At 42.7% G+C, this 20611-nt stretch overlaps 1 protein-coding gene across 2 annotated transcripts in view; it reads left to right on the top strand.

Annotated features, from left to right (window-relative positions):
* ABCD3 (ATP binding cassette subfamily D member 3) overlaps positions 1-4592 on the top strand; it is an 89105-nt gene extending 84513 nt beyond the window's left edge. For both annotated transcript variants that reach the window (XM_050960953.1, XM_050960954.1), the window contains 2 exons: positions 1117-1173; positions 2753-4592. In XM_050960953.1, the coding sequence (XP_050816910.1) occupies positions 1117-1173; positions 2753-2830 (135 nt within the window). In that variant the 3' untranslated portion in view covers positions 2831-4592. The remainder of the gene's footprint in view (positions 1-1116; positions 1174-2752) is intronic.
* The last annotated feature ends 16019 nt before the right edge of the window (positions 4593-20611 follow it).

The raw sequence follows: 20611 nt of genomic DNA, 5'->3' as shown, positions 1-20611 counted from the left end.
TTGAAAATAGAGATTATAATGGTAAACTTGTTTTAAATTTAACTATGGAGCAGTGATGTCCTTTGAAAGGAAACAGAAACTCTACAGGTACTGAAACCTTTATCCAAATCTCTCTGGGAGCAGGAGCAGGCCCGAAGATGCTTTTGTAGTAGTAGTTTTGATGCTGGGTGGGCTCTTTGTGAAAGAGCATCAGCTATAAGGGGTAGGGATAGCTCGGTGGTTTGAGCATTGGCCTGCTAAACCCAGGGTTGTGAGTTCAATCATTTAGGGATCTGGGGCAAAAATCTTTCTGGGGACTGGTCCTGCTTTGAGCAGGGGATTGGACTAGATGACCTCCTGAGGTCCCTTCCAACCCTGATATTCTAGGATTCTTCTATTTCATTGTTTAAGTACATTTACCATTTGGATGCCAGGTTGTACTGCTTTCTGTTTTGAGGATTTACCAGTGCAAAGTGGCTGATAATGCATCCCTCTGGAAAATCAAATCCCTTGTCAGCTGTCTCTTACAGAAGGTTAAAAAACAAATAGTTTGATTATTATCACTTTCATTTCTGTTTGTTTTAATCAACAACCATTTACAGTTTAACCATTCAGTGCAATTGCAACTATTGCTTACAGGTGATTTTAAAGGTGAATTTTTCATTGCATTTAAGAAGCACTTTAAGTTCTTAAATCATTAACATCATACACTTTAGTTAGCAATCAAATACGTTATAAAAACAAAATATTTGGAAATAATTTCCTCTTTTACTTACTCGCTAGGGCTCAAGTTCAGGAGTTTGTCTTTTCTGTAAGAGCCTATGATATTGCTAACATCCATGCACAGGGAGTGAATTTTTTAGCCTGACATTTTCAGCTCCTGCAGAAAAAACATTTAAATCAGTAGGTTTAAAAAACCAAACCTAAAACGTCTTTTGTTTTTCCTCTAAAATGTGCAATATTGAGGCTTACACACACAGTATAAATGATTTAAGGCCTTAAAGCTTTTCTATTTATTAGTGTGAGCTTTTAGTTTCATCTTTTAAAATGTTACTAAGTGTGAGAATTGAGGAAATTAATTGAATTTGTCTTTTGGGTGAAGTTTTACTTAATGTTTGTATTCTCTTTTTACTGCAGGTTGGCATCACTCTCTTCACTGTCTCTCACAGAAAGTCCCTCTGGAAACACCACGATGTATGGTATTTTTATTTTTGTTGACGATGATTATGTATTTAGCCTTTTTGTGGGTATTAAATGAACTTTGAGTTCAGTTGCATTCAGGTGTCTTGCCTTCCAACCAGACACACTCTTTTCAAAAAATAGTATCATAGATTATATTTTCATAGTCCAGCAGCAGTATTTGAAGGATTCACAAAAAAGCTGTTATGAAAATCTAAGAAATTGACAGTTCTAAATTTATCTGTTCTGAAGGGTTATCCATATAAAATATTCAAAGTTAGTGTTTGTTCATCTGTGGACACTTGATTAAAAGAGCCTGTAGCTAAACAATGCTGTAAAACTTTTCTTACGAAGCTGCTAATGCACATGTTTATAAAGGGCCTTTGTGCAGTGCAAGATGTATTTTTAATTGTGGGCTACTCCTTGTTTGTTCTATAACTAAGTAAATTTTGTTATTGGTGCGAATTTAGATTTTGTGTGTGCACTGAGATATAATGAAGAGAACACTTCTATAAGTATGAAAAATCTGATATAGTTGAAATATACATGGCTTTTATAATCCTATAAAATAGTTTTGGCAAATGTTTTCCCTTCCAGTTACAGTAAGATACGATTACCCCCTAGAGGGGGTGTGTATGTGGTGGAGCATAAAATCTGTGGATATTTTGTTCAGATAGGGATTGGGGAATTCAGTGTTCATGAAGATATTTGGGAAAAGGAATGTTAAACATTCTAAACATGTAAAACTGTGATACAAGGTATTCCTTTTCTCCCTTAAGTTCTTTCTCATCATTTCATCTGTTATTATTGTTCTGAAGTATATAACATAAGGATTGTAATGAATAATAATTGAAGAAATAATTTTAATCTTAGAAAATATATGAAATTTGAAACTCCGTGGGGATAATCCTTCACTAATTTCTGTCCTGCAGCACCAGCCAAATCCGAAATCAATATTCATTTAACAAGGACCTGATTTTCAAAAAGCACATGCCGAGTTTGTGTATGCAAAAATGTAGTCAGTTGTCTAAGTTGACATTTCTTGGTCAAGGTATAGTCAAGGTCCAGACTCCAGAGAAAATAATTAAAAAAACCATTAATGGTGGTGATAAGTAAATAAAAAGATGTTGGAGTCCATTCAAAAGTATCTGGTGGTCCAGGTTTGGCCCACGAGGTGCCTATTAACTCCCCGATGTACACCATTTCACACCTAATTTATGCACACATTTCTGCAATTCAGGTGTTGGTGTAAGTGACTCACTATGTGTAAAAATACCAGATTTGTACACAGAATTATAATTATGCATGCAAATTAGGCATCTGTCCCAACAAACCAAATCCCCGTGATGAGCAATATGACCAACTAGCAGAAGATAGAGACAGAACATATCCAAAAAATCATAGTGTTTTTCCTCAAAGGCAATTGAATTGGCTAAGTATTGCAGTAGGAGATCATCCTCTGACCAGTTGATTTAGGGTTTTAATTTTTGTTCTTTAACAAATTATTTGCTTATATAATTTATGATGATAAACAAAACTAATATAAAAATATTTTTTGTCTTTTGGTTGATGATGAAAATTTTTCATTCCACAGTTTTACCTGCACATGGATGGTAGAGGAAATTACGAGTTCAAGAAGATAACTGAAGACACAGTTGAATTTGGATCTTAAAATCCATAAAGCTGCAACTACTACAAAGACTGATAATTACAGAGAACATGTTGAAAGGAAAAACACATAGCAAGATAAAACTACTTGGCTTGTTTTTAAACAAATTAACTAGGTATAGGATAATCCAAAGCAAGCTATTAAGCATTTATTACTATGTAGGATATTGCTAATTCTGTATATGTTGGTTTAATTATTAATATGTACTAAGAATGTCCTTATTCTTGTGGTTAAAAACCTGCCTAAATTAAATTGGGCTTAAATCAATATAACCTGATTCATCCTGGGATGTAAACCATTTGAAGTCAGCTGATTTGACTTCTATGGACCTTCCTTTCCTTCAGTGAAGAACTCTGCTAAAATTAGGGTTACTGCCTCTCCTGTTTCTGGCAACAATTCTGGATTTTCACTATCTCGTCTATGCATACTTCTGAATTATCTCACATGATGCAGGATGTCCTCCACTTTTCATAGCTATATCCAGCTATCTTGTACAGTGCCAGACCTGGGTGGAGGCCAAGTTTTGTGATGGGTGTTGTATGTGCACCATTCATGGTGCAGGATGGGCTGAATCCAAGATGGCAGGAGCCTAATTCCCTCTGCTATTAAAGAGATTAGACCTGATCCACTGTGGATCCCTAGATCTTCTCAGCCTGTCGGTCCGCAGCTCTCCTGTGCTTCTCACTGTCTCCCATTCTTCCCCCATTCAACAAAAGCAATGCTGAACTGTGTTCTCCTCCTCTCCCAGAACTGGGAGTGGAAGCAAATGTTGGGGAGAGTTGGGAAGAAATTGAGATGGAAGGGAACTGAAAGAAAAAATAGTAGTGAAAATGGTATTCTGTATTCAGGGGTCAGGGTCCTTGAATATTTTTCATTTGGAGTTACATAGACACACTTGACAACTCTGGGAAGTTGAGGAGTATGATTTTAGTTCCCACAGCAATAATGGAGGAGGGAGAATTATTAAAGGACAAATCTGCCTATTGAAGTCAGAGGAGTTTTGCCACCGACACTAATGGGATCAAGAATTGAGCCCAAAGTGTATCCTTCTAAAACACTTAGCATCCCTCCTTGAAAGCAGAATTTTGTTGCTCTCAGGAGCAGACTTTCAATTGTCCTCTTTGCTCCCATTCCTAGGATATGTGGTAGTGGTCTTCCATCAGAGTCCTCCTTTGTCCCTCTTGTTAAAATAGGATTTACCCTGTCCAGCTGCTGTATAGGTTTGGGTTTTAAGAGGGAGTGATAATGATGGTAGCCTCTGTTTTTGCTATCCACTTTTTTATGTGATGTCTGGGATGCCACATCTCAGAATTCATCAAAATTTGACTCCATGTCCTGAGGGTTTTTTAGGCAATTTTAATGTAAATTAGTAAATCATATGACAATGGTCCTCAAACAGTGGTCCGTGGACCACTAGTCCATGGAGTGCTGATTCTTTTATTGCAACTGCCAAATCTCATTAAAAGACAGCTAAAAATACATTAAATACTTTCCTAATATTACTTTTCTATGTAAACAATTACTGTAGTTGCCACATGATTTTAAGTGATCACAAATGCAAAAAGAGATGGCTTGTGTGGTCAGGAATGGGAGGCTGGTGGTCCATGAGACTGTGTATGCTATGAAAACATTTAAAAATCCCTGCCAAATCCCTGCCATACACTGGTGGTGTTCTGGTGGCTCTGTAGTGTTGCACACATGATATAACATAGGAATGCACAACGTGAAGACATGCACTAAATACACAATAAATGTGATCTCTGTACATCTTTTATCAAGGTTTTCTTTTTTATAATCAATATACACTCGTATGTATATCTTCCTATTAGTGACTAATTCAGCTCTGTGAATACTGAATACCATCTTTCGTATTAAGATTATTACTTTTTATTTTCCCCTTTTATCTTGAAACTTGAAAACTTGAAGTTGTTACACTTCTTGCCCTACCACTCACAATATTAAAATTCTCTGACATAGCAGAAGAAATGCTAGTGCCCTCATGTCTTAGTACAGGTACCCACTGACATAGGCAATATATTCAGCATGTTAAATAGCATCAGTGAAACTCCAAAAGGCATGTGTTCGAAGCTTAACTGCATCCATGGATCACCTGATAATAAAATAAACTGTTTCATTCCACAAGATGGCAAAGTTAGCTTTTTTACCAGTTTTTAATTCAAATTCTTAAACACTGATATCAGACTAATTTATAGTGAAGCAAGTGGTGCTGCTATATGTGAGATTTTAGTGTTTTCATGATAGCCCTATATTTTCAGGGTTTACCATAATGGCTGTTTTGTGAAAGTTGTCACCCAATTGTAACTTTTTTTTTTAAATAAATGTTTTAGTAGCTTTTTAGAGAGACAAAGCAAGGAATATTTCTCCAAATTCAAATATCTGTTTTTATTCTTTTGGCTAGAGAGAAGTATGTGGTAATGTAAAGTAGTGGATTTGGGATTTTTTTTAATGTATTTGTGTAGTTTTGACACTAACAAGCAGAAACCACTCAAAGCACATTTATATATCCTCCTCTGCAGCAAGTCCAAGGGTGATTTACCATTCAACATTGATTAGTAACAGCACTGAGCATAAACTTTTTCAATTTTGCTTTACAAACAAAAACAGATCCAGCTTCATAAACAAGGAGAAATTGCCCTGCTCCTGTTGTGTACTGAAGTCAGTTTGAGAATCAAGGGTCATCTCATTTAATTCCTAAAAGCTCTAGTTGATATTGTTGATATATCAAAGAATAACCTGGTGAGCAACGAGGAACATATAGTAAAAACAACTTGTAAAGATATTCTAGACCACTATTCTTTAAAAGATTACATAAAAATACCTTAAAGTATAAACTTGTATTGTCAATTAAGAGATTTTTAATCTGGTGAAAATGGTTGAATCTTAGTTCAGTTATAAAATGGAGCTGTGGTATATATTGGTTTTAGTTTTTTTTAATTGCTCAAGCTGGGAGTTTGAAAATAATCAGTCATAGTGAGAATGAAAGTATTGATAAAAGCATCTCCATATCCTCAACTACGGAGTCTCAAGCTGGTGACATTTCAAAATTGCACTAGTGGTAGTTGGAGGTGGTTGCATTTCCTAGGTGTTGGGAGATATTCCGGTATGTGTGTACATACTGTAGTTTGTAAAGCGCTATGAGAAGAAAGGCGCTATATAAAGGTAAGACATTTAATTGCCTCTGGAATAATAAATCTGAAGAGAAAATTGCATTAGGCTTTTTATATTTGTTGATCGTGTAATTAGCCATTGTCTTGTGTAACAATACAGGAAGGGTAGATGTTTGACAAACCTAGAACCAATGAGACTTTTGAATTATTTAGGATCAACTTTATAAAATTCTATTACATCAAAGTATGAATTTCATACAAACAATCAGTCAAACTGTAATCAGTGTAAGTTAATGGAATGAAGAGCTAAATGCTATAGGTATGAGTGAGACAAGATGGGTGAAGTAATATCTTTTATTGGACCAGCTTTTGTTGGTGAGAGACAAGCGTTCAAGCTTACACAGAGCTCTTATGCAGGTCTGCCTAAGCTCAAAAGTTTTCCCCATTAACAGAAGTTGGTCCAATAAGATATTACCTCACCCACCTTGTCTTTCTAATGTCTGGGACCAGCACAACACTTGATACAACATTGATATGGGTGTCACAGCAAATAATTCTGGCCTGAAAGGAATAAAATCCTTTTCATTTTTGCCAGGCTGTATCTGAAAAAAGGGGAAAGACCTAATTTAAAAAAAAATAATCTGAGACTGAGTGTTTGTGCCTTTGACTACATATCCAGGAAAGAAAATATTTACATTTGGAAAAATAGCTAAGGAGCGTGAGTAGTAAACTCCACTTAAGCTGAACGGAGCTCTGCAGACCAAAGCTCTATAGTTCAGCTCTATTACTTAAGCTATAGAGAAAATTATTCCAGTTCCGTTTGGCTACTCTGTCCTCTCTTGCTTCCTCGGTCTTCCTTCCCAGGGTAAAATTCTATATTTAGAGTATAGTTGTATGAAGGATGAACCAAGCTTTGCGCCGTGAATTAATTCTAAGCAGCTTGTGATGTAGTTTACTTTTCATTCATTTTAATTCCGATATACCTATTCCTCATTTTACTAATTGGGATATAGATCTTGAGTATAATCATAAGATTATAAAATAATTATAAAACAATTGCTGTTGTCTAGTGTTCTCAAGGGATATAGCCCTCTGTTAGAAAATTCCTTAACTGAGAATACCATTTCACCAATGTGGGATAAGTTTGTAGATAGGGGGGTGGGCAATACAAGATCAGGGCCTAGATTTTTTGTTGTTTTTTTTAACTGACTCTGCATGGGTATCAAGGTCTTAATACGTGCAGCTTTTACTACAGTACTTATTTATAAATTTCAGTTGTTGAGTAAATCAAGTCACTTCTAGACGCAAAATCTAATTAAAACCAGTATGTGATACACACTGCTCACCTAAGACTTAGTTTAATTGCATTGTTGCCAGACTCCCCTATAATGGTGGTGTGTTGATGGTCTTAGTGAAAACATACAGTATTGGGGAAAACACTGGAATTGGATCCTGCTGCACAGAGAGAAGTGAGGTGGTAAGTTTTATTCCAAATTGCAGGATTGAGTTCATATTTGACAAGATGTTACAGAATTGCAGTGCAAAGCAGCTGAAAACTTGATTCCCAGAGACAACCCTTAGAGATCACCAGTTAACCAGAACTAACCTGAAAACTGATATATATGGGTGGACTCTTACACTCCTGCATTGTCCTCTTGAAATCTATTGATCTAACGATCTATTAGTGAAGAGCTAACCAAGATAGGCAGTCACCAGTGCTGAGCCCTTGTAGCAGAGGACTATATGAATTGCAATTCCTGGATAATAGGATTTGATTATTTTATTTTAAGTAAATGCTAATATTTGTGAAAAGTGCCACAATGGCACCACTGGAAAATGAGCTTCTTTGTTGAAAAAGCATGGACAGGCAGTAGCAGTGCAAACTTTTCCAAGCTACTTTCCACTGTGCCTCAGTTGTGTTCTGAAGTGATCACCCCTAGGAATTGGGCATTTGTGTTCATTCTTTGGCATCTCTCATATTTTCACCAGGGATTCCAGCTGGTGTTGACAGTAGTTTAGTTTGTAATGTAGATGGTGCAAGATGATAGTCATCACTATTACATAAAGTAGAGCTGAGACCTTGTTGAATATAACCCAAAGCATGTTTTGTCTTATGGCGGTAGTAGAAGGGACATCCATTTTATGCTAGCAGTAAAACCATTTTCAACACTAATTGATAGAAGGCCAGAGGACCAGTTGCTGAAATCATTGGTACTGGATCAAATTCCTAATGTAGATAGAGCCTAAAACAACCAGCTCACTTCATACGCACCTTTAGCCAACTATCAGATAGCAATAATTATTTACTGGATCAAATTTGAACGAATAACTTATAAGTGAGAGATGTAATTTCTTTTTACTAATCTTGTGAGCAAATCCATTCGCTCAGTAAGTCAAAGTTAACATGCAATGTCTATGCAAAGGAAACTCTCATTGATTCATGCTGGGAATTTCACCAGTAGAGTTGCGGTCACGGTGGTAACTTTAATCTTTTTATGTGAGTAATAGATTATGCTGCTTAATATGGATTCTGATGCTAAAACCTTAATTTTTTTTTTGCTGTTGTGTAATGTCTGATTTATTTAACACATGAAGTAAATTTCCCTTACAGTCTTGCTCCAGTTGACCTCATGGCACAAGGAGACCTAGTTACACAACATCAAATTCATTTTCAAGAATCAGTTTAAGGTCTCAACTTTATCTTCAAGATACTCCAGCAGCCCGGGATGAGCATATCTAAAAGACCACCTAAAACTCTGGGATAAAGAGCATGGTCCACAACTCTGCTCCTCAGGCACAGTGGAACTTTCCACAGCGAGGCTTAAAGCTTGTCTGTGTAAGAGTCAGTGCTAACTCAACAGCTATTCTGAAACTGTGCAATGAACTCCAGTAGGAACTAAGGAAACCTTCACCATCTTCTGCCCTTGTGTGCCAAAGGAATCTCCCCCCGCCCCTGAAACAAACCACTCCATACACAATTCTTCCTCCGGGAGAGGAAAGCATGAACTGAATGTAACAGCTGTTACTCATGTTCCTTAATGCATTATTGCTAGGTGCTCAGATACTACATTCCCCTCATTACAGTAAGAAAAGTATTCTATATATAGGTTTTTAAAGGTAAGTGTCAAATTCCCATAGGTACCACCTGAAGATAGTTTGTGGTATGAGGAGAATGGCCATGTAGTATTACACTATTAAATATAAACTCAGTGCTACATAACAGGATGAAGTAGGGTGGTGAGAAAAGGAATAAGATTGACACTCGTGGCTTTCTGTTTCTGTATTTCCATTCAGGAGCGACTTGTGCAGAAATAGAAGCCATCACTTGATAGTCCTTTCTACTAAATGGCAATTAGTAACTCTTTAGAAGACTATTTCCACTCAAAACCATAGGGATTTTCATCTCTTCACAGTGTTTATGTCCAGAAAGAGGTAATAATGGCCCCAAACGCTGAGGAGGGAGAGAGGGGACAGATACATTCAGTGATTCCTGGTTGAAATGCTGACCCTCTGCAGGGGGTGAATGAGATCTGTGAAACACTTAAATCAGGGGTGGGCAAACTATGGTCCCCGGGCCCCATCCAGCCCATGGGACTGTCCTGCCCGGCCCCCAAGTTCCTGGCCGGGGAGGCTCGCCTGCGGCCCCTCGCCCACAGCCTCAGCTTGTTCGCTTCGCCAGCACAATACTCTGGGCAGTGGGACTGAGCTCCTGGGGAAGCACAGCTGCAGAGCCCGGCCTGACCCAGTGCTCTGTGTTATGTGGTGGCGGTGGCAGCGTGGCCCGACTCCAGCTGGGTGGTGCGGCTCCAGCGCCGCCAGCCACCTGTGCTGCAGGCAGTGTAGTAAGGGGGCAGGGGAGTTCGGGGTGGTGGGGCGGGGTTGTGGATGGTGGTTGGGGGTGGAAAACGGGTTGAATGGGGGAAGGAGTCCTGGGGGCAGTCAGGAAGGAGTGGGGATTGGATGGGGTGGCAGGGGGCAGTCGGGACAGGGAGAAGGGGTGGTTGGATGGGGCAGGGGTCCCGGGAGTGGCATCAGGAATGAGGAAGGGTTGGATGGGATGTCAGGGGCCCGGGGGCAGTCAAGGAGTAGGGGTGTGTGGATGGGGCAGGGGACCCAGAGGGGCCATCAGGGAACGGGGGGTTAGACTCATAGGTCAGAAGGGACCAATATGATCATCTAGTCTGACCTCCTGCACAAGGCAGGCCACAGAACCCTACCCATCCACTTTTATAACAACCTCTAGCCCAGGACTGAGTTATTGAAATCCTCAAAATTGGTTTGAAGACCTCAAGCTGCAGAGAATCCACCAGCAAGCGACCCACGCCCCACGCTGCAGGGGAAGGCGAAAAACCTCCAGGGCCCCTGCCAATCTGCCCTGGAGGAAAATTCCTTCCCGACCCCAAATATGGTGATCAGCTAAACCCTGAGCATGTGGGCAAGACTCACCAGCCAGCACCCAAGAAGGAATTCTCTGCAGTAACTCAGTTCCCATCCCATCCAGGAGTCCCGGGTGGAGGGCAGATAGGAAGTGGGGGCCAGGCTATGACCCCCGTCCCCTAACCAGTCCTCCATAAAATTTACAAAACCTGATGCGGCCCTCAAGCCAAAAAGTTTGCCTGCCCCTGACTTAAATCATGCTTTGAGGCCTATGATGGTGTATAGATGGTGTGCTGGTCCTCTGTAGAGGGATGGATTTCACCACCTTTAAATGGCTTCTGCCTGAGAGCTGGAGGCTGCTTTGCCAGAGCCACTCCAGATAAGTAGCAAATGAGACTCACTCCCCCTTATGCCTCTGGCCTGAACATGCTGCATCTTTAGTTGCCTGTTGCTCCTGTTTTTAATTTATACATTCTTCAGAAGTTAACATTCTAACAGAGCAAAAGATTTTGGATAGTCTTTTTTTTTAAAAAAAAACACCTGATTCTGTACCTACTGAAGGCATAAGGCCTTGCTACTGCTCAAATTGAAGGCAATGGAAGTCTTGCCAGTGACATAATTAGGTGTGTCCTAAGAAGGTGCTGTCAAAATCAGTCAGAGTTTTAAGTAGTCTGACTAAACATCACTTCCCCTCTCTAGTAATCAGGCTTCACTGCCATAGTGTTTGTGATGTTGTAATCCTATCAGACCTCCTTGGGGTGGGATGGTGAGTAGACCCCAGTTTCTAGCATGAAAAATAAGCAGAAGAAAAAAATATGGCTTTGTTTTTAAACAAAAAATAAAAACCCAATCAACTTGTTCAGGCCTTTAAACATAATAAAGAAGCCAAGAAAAAAGTAGGGGATGGGGGAACACACGGGGAGACTTTTTTTTGTTTGCAAGGTCACTGTTAAATGATTAAGGCTAAGATTTTATTTCAGATATTTTTAGTAAAAGTCAGGGACAGGTCCACCGGTATAATTCATGGAAGTGGTGACCTGTCCCTGACTTATACTAAAACTTTTGGTGACAAAATGGGGATCCTGGGCGGCTATGTGGGCTGGGTGCTCCAGGGCCCCCCATCACCTATGGGGGCTTGGAGCGCCAGGGTCCCCCTCCACTGGCAGCTCTGAGCTGTGGGGGTTCCTCTTGCCACCAACTGGCAGCTCTGAGCTGCGAGGGTTCCTCCTGCTGTCAAGAGCTGCAGGGATCCCCTCTGCAGTGATGGGGAGCAGTAGGGGTCTACTGCCTGCAGATAGCTCATGGAGTCCCCTCAGCTGGCCGCAGTGCTGTGGAGCTGCGGGGAGCTCCTGCTGCCTGGCACAGCGGGGGTACTCCACAATTCTCTGACTCCACAAGCAGCGGTGGTCCCTGCAGCTCCTTGTGCTGGCTGAGTCATGGAGGTCTTTGGAAATCATGGATTCTGTGACCTCCATGACTAAATCGCAGCCTTATAAATAACCACTTTAAAACATCTCCAAGCCTTCCAGTATGATTTTATTCAGTCTTTCATTAAAACTACACAGTAATAGGCAGCTATTTCTGTAGGTCCCTTGTGTGGTTATTAAAACAGGTTTCCCTCCCTTTTTGAGTTCACCACTGCCAGCTGTGGCTTCATTCCATAGTAGACACTGAGTTTCCAGACCTTTCTATAGCTCTAGGGGGAAAGGAAATCTGTCAGTTTACACAATAAATGCCTCTGGTTGGCTAACTTTTCCCAAACAAAAGCACTCTCCTCTTCACCCAGAGGGAATGCAAAATCAGGCTAGCAAATCCAACACACACAGATCTCCCCCTGATTTCTTCCTCCCACCAATTCCCTGGTGAGTACAGACTCAATTTCCCTGAAATTTCCCAGAAAAGAAATCTCCAACAGGTCTCAAAAAGAAAGCTTTATATAAAAAAGAAAGAAAAAATACATATAAATGGTCTCTCTGTATTAAGGTGACAAAATACAGGGTTAATTGCTTAAAAAAATATGAATAAACAGCCTTATTCAAAAAGAATACAAATCAAAGCACTCCAGCACTTATATTCATGCAAATACCAAAGAAAAGAAACCATATAACTTACTATCTGATCTCTTTGTCCTTACACTTAGAAACAGAAGATTAGAAAGCAGAAACTACTTCTCCAAAGCTCAGAGAAAGCAGGCAGACAGAAAAAGACCTCAGACACAAAATTCCCTCCACCCAAAGTTGAAAAAATCCGGTTTCCTGATTGGTCCTCTGGTCAGGTGCTTCAGGTGAAAGAGACATTAACCCTTAGCTATCTGTTTATGACACGCCCCCCAAATTGCAGACAGTGGGGAAGCTCACTGGCGGCGATTTCCTTCTAGAACTTTAAAATAAACAGATTACTACAACACATGCACCTTTACATATACTACTAAGTATATAACTAACAGACTTCTACATTTTAAGAACACTTTTTAACTACTGAAATCTGGGAAACTCTCACGGGAGAGTGCATCAGCAACTTTGTTAGAAGCTCCTGTGATGTGTTGAATTTCAAAATCAAAATCTTGGAGAGCTAAACTCCAACGAAGAAGTTTCTTGTTGTTCCCCTTGGCAGTATGAAGCCACTTTAGTGCAGCATGGTCAGTTTGTAGTTGGAACCGCCGTCCCCAAACATATGGGCGTAGCTTTTCCAGGGCGTACACAATGGCATAGCATTCCTTTTCACTGACTGACCAGTGACTTTCCCTCTCAGACAGTTTCTTGCTGAGAAACATGACAGGATGGAAGTTGTGATCTGTTGCTTCCTGCATGAGCACTGCTCCTATACCACGCTCAGATGCATCCGTGGTTACTAGGAATGGCTTGTCAAAGTCCGGGGCCCTGAGTACAGGGTCAGACATGAGCGTTGCCTTAAGTTGGGTAAAGGCCTTTTGACACTCATCAGTCCACTTAACTGCATTTGGCTGGGTCTTTTTGGTCAGGTCGGTCAATGGGGCAGCGATTTGGCTGTAGTGTGGTACAAATCGCCTGTAGTATCCAGCCAAGCCTAAGAAGGATTGGACCTGTTTCTTTGACCTTGGGACAGGCTATCATAACCTTATTCCCAGATTTGGACCTTAGCGTCCAAAATATGGGAGTTAGCATGAAAACCTCCAAGCTTAGTTACCAGCTTGGACCTGGTACTTGCTGCCACCACCCAAAAAATTAGTGTTTTGGGGCATTCTGGTCCCCCTGAAAAACCTTCCCTGGGAACCCCAAGACCCAAATCCCTTGAGTCTCACAACAAAGGGAAATAATCCTTTTTCCCTTCCCCCCTCCAGGTGCTCCTGGAGAGATACACAGACACAAGCTCTGTGAATCCAAACAGAGTGACTCCCCCTCTCCGTTCCCAGTCCTGGAAACAAAAAGCACTTTCCTCTTCACCCAGAGGGAATGCAAAATCAGGCTAGCAAATTCAACACACACAGATTTCCCCCCGATTTCTTCCTCCCACCAATTCCCTGGTGAGTACAGACTCAATTTCCCTGAAATTTCCCAGAAAAGAAAACTCCAACAGGTCTCAAAAAGAAAGCTTTATATAAAAAAGAAAGAAAAATACATATAAATGGTCTCTCTGTATTAAGGTGACAAAATACAGGGTTAATTGCTTAAAAGAATGTTGAATAAACAGCCTTATTCAAAAAGAATACAAATCAAAGCACTCCAGCACTTATATTCATGCAAATACCAAAGAAAAGAAACCATATAACTTACTATCTGATCGCTTTGTCCTTACACTTAGAAACAGAAGACTAGAAAGCAGAAACTACTTCTCCAAAGCTCAGAGAAAGCAGGCAGACAGAAAACAAAAACCTCAGACACAAAATTCCCTCCACCCAAAGTTGAAAAAATCCGGTTTCCTGATTGGTCCTCTGGTCAGGTGCTTCAGGTGAAAGAGACATTAACCCTTAGCTATCTGTTTATGACACGCCCCCCAAATTGCAGACAGTGGGAAAGCTCACTGGCGGCGATTTCCTTCTAGAACTTTAAAATAAACAGATTTCTACAACACATGCACCTTTACATATACTACTAAATATATAACTAACAGACTTCTGCATTTTAAGAACACTTTTTAACTACTGAATTCTGGGAAACTCTCACGGGAGAGTGCATCAGCAACTTTGTTAGAAGCTCCTGTGATGTGTTGAATTTCAAAATCAAAATCTTGGAGAGCTAAACTCCAACGAAGAAGTTTCTTGTTGTTCCCCTTGGCAGTATGAAGCCACTTTAGTGCAGCATGGTCAGTTTGTAGTTGGAACCGCCGTCCCCAAACATATGGGCGTAGCTTTTCCAGGGCGTACACAATGGCATAGCATTCCTTTTCACTGACTGACCAGTGACTTTCCCTCTCAGACAGTTTCTTGCTGAGAAACACGACAGGATGGAAGTTGTGATCTGTTGCTTCCTGCATGAGCACTGCTCCTATACCACGCTCAGATGCATCTGTGGTTACTAGGAATGGCTTGTCAAAGTCCGGGGCCCTGAGCACAGGGTCAGACATGAGCGTTGCCTTAAGTTGGGTAAAGGCCTTTTGACACTCATCAGTCCACGTAACGGCATTTGGCTGGGTCTTTTTGGTCAGGTCGGTCAATGGGGCAGCGATTTGGCTGTAGTGTGGTACAAATAGCCTGTAGTAACAGGCCAAGCCTAAGAAGGATTGGACTTGCTTCTTGGACCGTGGGACAGGCCACTTTTGGATAGCATCCACCTTGGCCTGTAGGGGGTTTATGGTTCCTCGACCCACCTGGTGCCCCAGGTAAGTCACTATGTTTTGGCCTATTTGACACTTTTTGGCCTTAACAGTTAGTCCTGCCTGCCTGATGCGCTCAAAGACCTTTTCCAGGTGTAGTAGGTGTTCGGGCCAGGAGTCTGAAAAAATGGCCACATCATCGAGGTAGGCAACTGCAAATTCTCCCAGTCCAGCTAGTAGACCATCTACCAGCTTCTGGAAGGTGGCGGGTGCATTTCGAAGGCCGAAAGGAAGGACATTGAATTCATACACCCCCGCATGGGTGACGAATGCTGACCTCTGCCTGGCAGGTTCATCTAGCGGTACTTGCCAGTACCCCTTGGTTAAGTCTATTGTAGAGATGAACTGGGCACGTCCCAACTTCTCCAATAGCTCATCGGTGCGTGGCATTGGATAGTTGTCCGGACAAGTTACCGCATTTAGCTTACGGTAGTCCCACGCAAAAGCGTATTTCCCCATCTGGTTTGGGTACCAGAACCACTGGAGATGCCCATGCACTGGTAGATGGGCGGATTATACCCATCTGTAGCATGTTCTGGATCTCCCGTTCTATAGCAGCTTGGGCATGAGGAGACACCCGGTAGGGTGGGGTTCTGATTGGGTGAGCATTACCTGTGTCAATGGAGTGGTATGCCCGTTCAGTCCGTCCTGGGGTGGCTGAGAACAATGGGGCGAAGCTAGTGCACAGATCCTTGATTTGTTGCCGCTGCAGACGTTCCAGGGTGGTTGAGAGGTTCACCTCTTCCACGCCACCGTCTTTTTTCCCGTCATAGTAGACACCGTCAGGCCACTCAGCCTCATCTCCCTGGACTGTAAACTGACAAACCTGTAAGTCTCTGGAATAGAAAGGCTTGAGAGAATTAACATGGTAAACTCTAGGTTTTAGTGAGGAATTGGGAAATGCTATGAGGTAATTCACAGTTCCCAGGCGCTCTTGGACCGTGAATGGCCCTTCCCATGATGCTTCCATCTTATGGGCCTGTTGCGCCTTCAAGACCATAACCTGGTCTCCTACCTTGAAGGAACGTTCTCTGGCATGTCTGTCATACCAGGCCTTTTGCTCTTCCTGAGCATCCTTTAGGTTCTCTCTAGCAAGGGCTAAAGAGTGTCGGAGGGTGCTTTGTAGGTTGCTTACAAAGTCCAGAATGTTAGTTCCTGGAGAAGGCGTAAACCCCTCCCATTGCTGCTTCACCAACTGTAATGGCCCCTTAACCTCGTGACCATACACAAGTTCAAATGGTGAAAACCCTAAACTGGGATGTGGTACAGCCCTGTAGGCAAACAGCAACTGCTGCAACACTAGGTCCCAATTATTGGAGAATTCGTTGATGAATTTTCGTATCATGGCCCCCAAAGTTCCATTGAACCTTTCCACCAGGCCATTGGTTTGATGGTGGTACGGGGTGGCAACCAAGTGATTCACCCCATGAGTTTCCCACAGTTTTTCCATGGTCCCTGCCAGGAAATTAGACCCTGAATCTGTAAGGATGTCAGAGGGCCAACCTACCCTGGCAAAGATGTCTGTTAGGGCCAGGCACACAGTGTTAGCCCTGGTGTTGCCTAGAGCTACTGCTTCTGGCCATCGGGTAGCAAAGTCCACTAAAGTCAGTACGTACTGCTTTCCTCTTGGTGTCTTTTTTGGGAAAGGACCCAGAATATCCACAGCTACTCGCTGAAATGGGACCTCAATTATGGGGAGTGGCTGGAGAGGGGCCTTGACCTGGTCTTGAGGCTTTCCCACTCTTTGGCATACCTCACAAGACCGGACATACTTGGCAACATCCTTGCCCATCCCCTCCCAGTGGAAGGACTTCCCCAACCGGTCCTTGGTTCTGTTCACCCCAGCATGGCCACTGGGATGATCATGGGCTAAGCTTAAGAGCTTCCCCCGGTACTTAGTTGGAACCAGCAACTGTTTTTGCGGCTGCCATTCTTCCCGGTGTCCACCAGAAAGAATTTCCTTGTATAAAAGTCCTTGGTCTATAACAAACCGGGATCGATTAGAAGAGCTGAGAGGCGGTGGGGTGCTCCGTGCCGCCGCCCAAGCTTTCTGAAGGCTGTCATCTGCTTCCTGCTCAGTCTGGAACTGTTCCCTTGAGGCTGGGGTCACCAGTTCTTCCTCAGACTGTGGACTTGGGCTTGGTCCCTCTGGAAGCAATGTAGGTGATGGGGTTGTTTCCGTTGCTGGGAAACCGCTCTCCGCTGGTGCACCTGAGGTTATTTCAGGCTCTGGCTGAGCCTTTTGAGTATGGCTGTCTGTTGCTTCTGCCAGTTTTGGCTCACTGGCGCCCTCTGGCGTTGAGTTTGAAGATGGGGTTGCAATTGCTGGTGCTGGTTGCTGTTCCAGTTCCGGGCCTGGGACTGGAGGTGCTGTGGCTGTTTCAGTGGTTGGCATGGAATCTGGATCCACTACCTCTGTCTGGGTCTCTGGTAACACAGACGGGGCCTCTGTGGACGGCTCAGGAACAGGAATGGGTCTGGAAGCTTGCCTGGTTTGGCTACGTGTAACCATTCCCACTCGCTTGACCCGCCTCACCTGGTTGGCCAAGTCTTCCCCCAGTACCATGGGGATAGGATAATTGTCATAGACTGCAAAAGTCCACATTCCTGACCAGCCTTTGTACTGGACAGGCAGTTCAGCTGTAGGCAAGTCTACAGCTTGTGACATGAAGGGGTAAATTGTAACTTTGGCCTTTGGGTTGATGAATTTGGGGTCAACGAAGGATTGGTGGATAGCTGACACTTGTGCCCCCGTGTCTCTCCACGCAGTAACCTTCTTTCCGCCCACTCTCAAATTTTCCCTTCGCTCCAAGGGTATTTGAGAGGCATCTGGGCCTGGGGATCTTTGGTGTGATGGTGGTGTAATGAATTGCACTCGCATGGTGTTCTTGGGACAGTTGTCCTTGATATGTCCCAGTTCATTACACTTAAAGCATCTTCCATCTGATGGGTCACTGGGCCGAGGTGAGTTACTGGAGACTGGTGAGGTGGAAGAGTAGGGTGTCTGTGGCTTTACTTGGGTGGTATGTGGGGTCTTTGGCTGTCCTCGGTTGTAGGGTTTATGGTCGGCGTGCCCCCTGGGGTAATCGTTCCCCTTGACAGTAGCTTTCTTGCTTTCTGCCACTTCTATCCATTTGGCTCCAATCTCCCCCGCCTCAGCGAGATCTTTGGGTTTTCCATCTTGTATGTACCGTGTGATGTCTTCAGGAACACCATCCAAGAACTGCTCCATTTGTATGAGGAGGTGCAGTTCTTCCAAGGTTTGAACGTTGTGTCCTGTTATCCAGGCCTCATAGTTTTTTGCAACGTAGTAGGCGTGTTTGGGAAATGACACATCTGGTTTCCACTTTTGGGTTCTGAAACGCCGACGGGCATGATCTGGGGTTATCCCCATTCTGTATCTGGCCTTGGTTTGAAAAAGTTTATAGTCATTCATTTGCTGCTTAGGCATTTCAGCTGCCACCTCTGCTAAAGGTCCCCTGAGCTGTGACCTCAATTCTACCATGTACTGGTCTTCGGGGATGCTGTACCCAAGACAGGCTCTTTCAAAATTTTCCAAGAAGGCCTCGGTGTCATCCCCTGCCTTGTAGGTGGGAAATTTCCTGTGCTGTGGAGCAATAATTGGCGCCGGGTTGTTAGGGTTGGCTGGCACATGCAGCCCAGCTTTTGCCAAGTCCAGTTCATGTTTTCTCTGTTTTTCCTTCTCTTCATTTTCTTTTTGTTGTTTTTCCATTTCTCGGCGGTGGGCCAACTCTTCTTCTTCTTGCTTCCTTCTGTGGGCCAACTCATCTTCTGCTTGTTTCCTTCGGTAGGCCACCTCTTCCTCTTCTAGTTTTCTTTTGTGTGCTGCCTGTTTGATTTGTTCTTCTCTTTCTTTCATCTCCATTTGTCGCCTGTGTTCAGCTTCTTTGAATTGCTCTTCGGCCTCAATTTTTGCCTTAGAAGTCATGATTCCTGTTTTCTTGTGTTGGGGTGCCCTCCGGTGTTTATCTTCTGAACTGCAGGTTCTCTGTTGCCTCCTGAAGTCTGCCTAGCAACAGTGCCTTTAGCTAATCTTCAATGTTAAGTAAACCTGAAAAACCACTTTATTTGCATATATATCGTGCTGGTAATGACTCTCAATGGGAGTGCTATTGTGTGACAAAAGACTCTTAATAGCACCTTAATGGTTTCTTGCTTAAGATGCAAGCCACAAACTGCCAGAGAGAGCAGAAAAAAAAATTCTCTCTGGTTCCCTTTTAAAACCAAACTGTTTCTCTCTGCTAAAAAGCCCTTAGCAGAGAAAAGAAAAAAAATAATATTCCTACTGGCTTCTGGATTTTGTCTATATCCTACCGCTGCTACTCATATCATAACCTTATTCCCAGATTTGGACCTTAGCGTCCAAAATATGGGGGTTAGCATGAAAACCTCCAAGCTTAGTTACCAGCTTGGACCTGGTACTTGCCACCACCACCCAAAAAATTAGAGTGTTTTGGGGCACTCTGGTCCCCCTGAAAAACCTTCCCTGGGGACCCCAAGACCCAAATCCCTTGAGTCTCACAACAAAGGGAAATAATCCTTTTTCCCTTCCCCCCTCCAGGTGCTCCTGGAGAGATACACAGACACAAGCTCTGTGAATCCAAACAGAGTGACTCCCCCTCTCCGTTCCCAGTCCTGGAAACAAAAAGCACTTTCCTCTTCACCCAGAGGGAATGCAAAATCAGGCTAGCAAATTCAACACACACAGATTTCCCCCTGATTTCTTCCTCCCACCAATTCCCTGGTGAGTACAGACTCAATTTCCCTGAAATTTCCCAGAAAAGAAAACTCCAACAGGTCTCAAAAAGAAAGCTTTATATAAAAAAGAAAGAAAAAATACATATAAATGGTCTCTCTGTATTAAGGTGACAAAATACAGGGTTAATTGCTTAAAAGAATGTTGAATAAACAGCCTTATTCAAAAAGAATACAAATCAAAGCACTCCAGCACTTATATTCATGCAAATACCAAAGAAAAGAAACCATATAACTTACTATCTGATCGCTTTGTCCTTACACTTAGAAACAGAAGACTAGAAAGCAGAAACTACTTCTCCAAAGCTCAGAGAAAGCAGGCAGACAGAAAACAAAAACCTCAGACACAAAATTCCCTCCACCCAAAGTTGAAAAAATCCGGTTTCCTGATTGGTCCTCTGGTCAGGTGCTTCAGGTGAAAGAGACATTAACCCTTAGCTATCTGTTTATGACACAGGCCACTTTTGGATAGCATCCACCTTGGCCTGTAGGGGGTTTATGGTTCTTCGACCCACCTGGTGCCCCAGGTAAGTCACTCTGTTTTGGCCTATTTGACACTTTTTGGCCTTAACAGTTAGTCCGGCCTGCCTGATGCGCTCAAAGACCTTTTCCAGGTGTAGTAGGTGTTCGGGCCAGGAGTCTGAAAAAATGGCCACATCATCGAGGTAGGCAACTGCAAATTCTCCCAGTCCAGCTAGTAGACCATCTACCA

This window comes from Gopherus flavomarginatus, chromosome 7 (assembly GCF_025201925.1).
Source record: "Gopherus flavomarginatus isolate rGopFla2 chromosome 7, rGopFla2.mat.asm, whole genome shotgun sequence".
Lineage (NCBI taxonomy): Eukaryota > Metazoa > Chordata > Testudines > Testudinidae > Gopherus > Gopherus flavomarginatus.
Note: the sequence above shows the minus strand (reverse complement) of the source record. Positions and strands in the feature narration are given on the sequence as shown.